Here is a 4,638-nt window from a genome sequence, read left to right as displayed (position 1 = left end):
AAATTCCAGTCATTCACTCAATCTCTCTCTCTCTCTCTCTATATCTCGTTCCTTATCTTTCTCTCTCTATGATCTCCTCCGCCATATCCAATGGCCTCTTCCCCTCCTCTTCCTCCTCCTCTTCCTCTCCCACACCCTTCTTCCTCGCCTTCCACCAAACCCCGCCAAAGCCCTCTTTGACCTTCTCCTCCCGTCGCTGCTGAGCCCCCGTCCTTGCAATCTCGAAAGCCCCCCCTCCCCCTCCCCCCCCCCCCAGACGGGCGGAGCAGAGAGCGTGTACGCGCGAGATAAAGATCGATCTTTTCGGGGCGGAGCAATTTGGACCCGCGAATGGCTTCGTCGACGCCGCCGCACTGCTCCCTCACCGCGTCGAAGCCGTACCAGAACCACCCTTACCCCCAGAAGAACCAGCGCCAGAACCCCAACCAGCACCGCCACCCCCACCCCCACCAGCACCAGCAGCACAGCCGGAGCAACCCCAGGTGGACCGCCGCGCACAAGGTCGCCCTCGCCAAGCCCCCGCTGCCGTCGCCGCACAGCCCGGCCGCCCAGCCGCCCTCCGCCACCGCCGCGGCCACCGCGGCCGCGACCGCCAACGCCGCCGAAGACCCTTCCTTTCCCTCCCTGTCCCCTCTGAATGCCCCGAAATCGGATCTTGGGCCGGAGTTCTCGGGCCGCCGGTCGACCCGGTTCGTGTCGAAGATGCCCGTCGGCCGCCCCAAGACTGTCGTCGGCGCCCGCCGCACCTCCGTCGCTGACGAGGCCCTTCAGCACGCCATTCGGTATGGTAAGGATGAGAAGGGTCTCGAGAATGTGTTGCTTACCTTTGAGTCTAAGCTGCGTGGGGCCGATGATTATACTTTCTTGCTGCGGGAATTCGGCAATAGAGGTGAGCATTTGAAGGTTCTTCAGTGTTTCCAGTTTGCGGTGCGGAGAGAGAGGCGTAAGAATGAGCAGGGGAAATTGGCTAGTTCTGCGATAAGTATTCTTGGTAGGCTTGGGAAGGTTGACCTCGCGAGGAGTGTGTTTGACACAGCTTTCAGGGAAGGGTATGGTAATACCGTTTATGCATATTCTGCTCTGATTAGCGCGATTGGCCGTAATGGGTATTGCGGTGAGGCGATTAAGGTTTTCGAGACAATGAAGAACAATGGGTTGAAGCCGAATTTGGTCACTTTCAATGCAGTGATCGATGCATGTGGTAAAGGGGGTGTGGAGTTAGACAAGGTATTGTGTATTTTTGATGAGATGTTGAAGAATGGGGTACAGCCCGACAGGATAACTTATAACTCTCTTCTTGCGGTTTGCAGCCGTGGGGGTTATTGGGAGGCGGCAAATAATTGGTTCAATGAGATGGTGGATAGAGGGCTTGACCAGGATATTGTCACGTATAATACGTATCTGGATGCTTTATGCAAAGGTGGTCAGATGGAATCAGCTTTGGAGATCATGGCGCAGATGCCCGCAAAGAATATCATGCCCAATGTAGTCACTTACAGTACGATGGTCGATGGGTACGCAAAGGCTGGGAGGTGTGATGAGGCATTGAGTATCTTTAATGATATGAGGTTTTTAGGTATTGATTTGGATCGGGTATCATATAATACTTTGCTCACGACATATTCGAAGCTCGGTAATTTTCCGGAGGTTGTGGATATTTGTAGGGAAATGGATTATTGTGGCGTTGAGAAGGACGTTGTAACTTATAATGCACTCTTGGGAGGGTATGGCAAGCAGGGAAAGTATGATGATATGACGAGAGTGTATAAGGAGATGAAAGCAGCTCGAGTGTGCCCGAATCTGTTGACCTACTCGACCCTGATTGATATGTACTCAAAAGGTGGCTTGTACAGGGAGGCCATGGATGCTTTTAAAGAGCTTAAGCAGACTGGGTTGAAGCCTGATGTTGTCCTTTATAGTGCACTAATTGATGCCCTGTGCAAGAATGCATTGGTTGAATCTGCTGTTTCTTTACTTCATGAGATGACAAGGGAGGGTATAAACCCTAATGTTGTCACCTACAATTCTATAATTGATGCTTTTGGTAGATACATGACTGCTGAAGCTGAATTTGATGGCAATGGACCTTCATATCCATTGCTTATCGAGGATCTTACAGAGAACAAAACAGCAGATGCGAAAGGAGATAGCCGAATCATGAAGTATTTTGGGCAGCTGGCATCTGAGAGGGCGGGCTCATCGAAGAAAGACAGCAGAGGCAGTCAGGAAATTCTTTGCATTCTGGGAGTGTTTAAGAAGATGCACGAGCTAGAGATCAAACCTAATGTCGTCACTTTTTCTGCTATTCTGAATGCATGCAGGTATTCCTTGTCTCTCATCTGTCAAATTCTTATAAGTTTCTGTATCTTGTCCATGCTGGGAATATTGTGGTGGATAAATAGTCATTTTTGCAAATTTAAGTCTAGCGGCTAAATATGATGAGATTAATAGGCGGGGATGCCTTTGAAGATGAGGGTTTGCTTTTAGTGCCTTGAATGTCCTGTTGACTGCTCTTAATTTAAAGTCGAGTTGGTCTGACAATCAAAATCAAACTTCTAATCAGGATATGGTTCTTTTATGGTACTGCAAAACAGGCTTCTTGAAGGAAAATTGACTTCCTGAATGAAGGGGAGAGTAGATACTTAAGTAGTATGCTATTATGATTTCCAGGGGTACTACTTGGCCACATGCTCATATTAGTCATCCATCTAGTTTATGTTGTCTCTTAGTGCGGCAATTCTAAACATTTGAAGAGAACTTTTCTCTATGTTTTGTTTGTACTTTCTTTTAGCCACATTATCCATTTCCTGGAATAGTTTCTGCTACATGCCAACTGATCAATGTTGTCTGAATAATTTCCCTAGTTTCTTCCATGGAGGTTCCCTATTTAATCGGGAAATAACTAGTTTTTGCCATCTTGATCTAGTAAACAAGTTGATCCTATCATTCATGATTCCTTCATATAGTCTTGACCCATTTCTCTCACTTTCAATGTTTGGATGCAGCCGATGTAATTCCTTTGAAGATGCTTCTATGCTTTTGGAGGAACTTCGCATGTTTGACAATCAAGTCTATGGTGTGGCGCATGGACTTCTGATGGGCTACCGGGAGACTGTCTGGGCTCAAGCCCAATCCCTTTTTGATGAAGTGAAACACATGGACACTGCAACTGCATCTGCCTTTTATAATGCTCTCACCGATATGCTTTGGCACTTTGGTCAGGTCTGTAGAGCAGCACTGTGCCTAAGATATGTAATTTGCTTTGTCAAGAAATTGATCACACATCTTTTTTAGACTTGATTAAAATTTTGGTCGTTCTTTTTTCAGAGACATGGTGCCCAATTGGTTGTACTTGAAGGCAGACGTCACCAAGTGTGGGATAATGTCTGGTCAGATTCTTGCCTAGATTTGCACCTGATGTCTTCGGGGGCTGCTCGGGCCATGGTTCATGCATGGTTGCTGAACATACGGTCTATTGTATATGAAGGTTATGAGCTGCCTAAACTGCTGAGGTAAGAAAGTTGAGCGTGTGTCTAGGATCCTTATCCAATTTGAGAACAGTTTTGATCTTAGAGAACAGTGAAATTTTTATCTTGCTAATTCGTTACAAGAACAAATTCTGTTTTAAAAGGTACCACGATAGTATTATCAGGTATTTTCTCTTAGCAGATTCTGTAAAACTTGAGAAACCGCTTGCGGATATATTCCACTAGTAAAATTCTGGAGAAATTGAATTGTTCTGAAAGCCTTTAATGTTACATTCTGCTATGCACATTCTTTTTAGGTTAAAAACATCTAAGTTGTTTCTTTTCTTGTTTTTGGAACAATATCTGGGAACACTCCCCATTGCCTGCCTAAAGTTGCCTTTTTTTTTTTTGCAGCATTTTGACGGGATGGGGCAAGCACAGTAAAATAGTGGGCGACGGTGCACTTAGACGAGCCATCGAGGCCCTCCTAACTGGCATGGGCGCACCCTTTCGGCTAGCCAAGTGCAACATAGGTAGGTTCATATCGACGGGTTCTGTAGTGGCTGCTTGGCTGAGAGAGTCTGGCGCACTTAAGGTTCTTGTACTTCAGGATGACAGAAGTCATCCCGCAAGTGGCCGGATTCATAAAATCTCGGATTTGCAAACGCTGCCCTTGTAGCCTATCTGTATTATCTGACCTTTCGGTGTTAGTTGTTAATAATCCTTGTAAATTATGAACTTGAGCGACTTCTCCAACTTCAATTCTCCTTGAACCTGTGCTGGCGTTCGGAACACTGTCGGTTTCTGGAGTTTAAAACAGTTTCTGTAGTTAAATTGCTGTCTTAATAAGTTGAAACTTCTGAGTGTAGATTATATTTTTTGGTTGGATTCTTTAATTAGAATCATTTGCCTTTCATTGAGGTCAAGCAAAAAGGTACGCGTTTCATTTGGAAGAATTCTTCTCAGTAAATTTGTGCTGATCATTGCATTAAATAGGGCGATCGAATCTTCATCATGATTGAAATATGATTTTTGGAGTCGGGGTGCGGCTTTTTTGGTTATGAAGAAACAAATCACTTTTCTAGGATAATTTTATTTTCCCTACGAATTCAATACATTTAATTCGGTCACACGTGAAGTAAAACATCAAGGCTTCGTCTATGCACAGCTT

At 45.6% G+C, this 4,638-nt stretch overlaps 1 protein-coding gene across 1 annotated transcript; it reads left to right on the top strand.

The window, feature by feature from the left end:
* Window positions 1-217: 217 nt before the first annotated feature.
* LOC115676204 (pentatricopeptide repeat-containing protein GUN1, chloroplastic) lies at window positions 218-4,383 on the top strand. Its single transcript, XM_030599089.2, has 4 exons — window positions 218-2,321; window positions 3,006-3,222; window positions 3,328-3,512; window positions 3,882-4,383. Exons 1-4 carry the CDS (start codon window positions 331-333, stop codon window positions 4,144-4,146), a joined length of 2,658 nt encoding a protein of 885 aa, XP_030454949.2. The 5' UTR covers window positions 218-330; the 3' UTR covers window positions 4,147-4,383.
* The last annotated feature ends 255 nt before the right edge of the window (window positions 4,384-4,638 follow it).

The sequence above is a fragment of the Syzygium oleosum genome, unplaced genomic scaffold (assembly GCF_021117445.2).
Source record: "Syzygium oleosum isolate NSW1041296 unplaced genomic scaffold, Sole_v2.1 Sole_v2.01, whole genome shotgun sequence".
NCBI classification, from domain to species: Eukaryota; Viridiplantae; Streptophyta; class Magnoliopsida; order Myrtales; family Myrtaceae; genus Syzygium; species Syzygium oleosum.
This window is presented reverse-complemented; position numbering and strand designations above follow the sequence as displayed.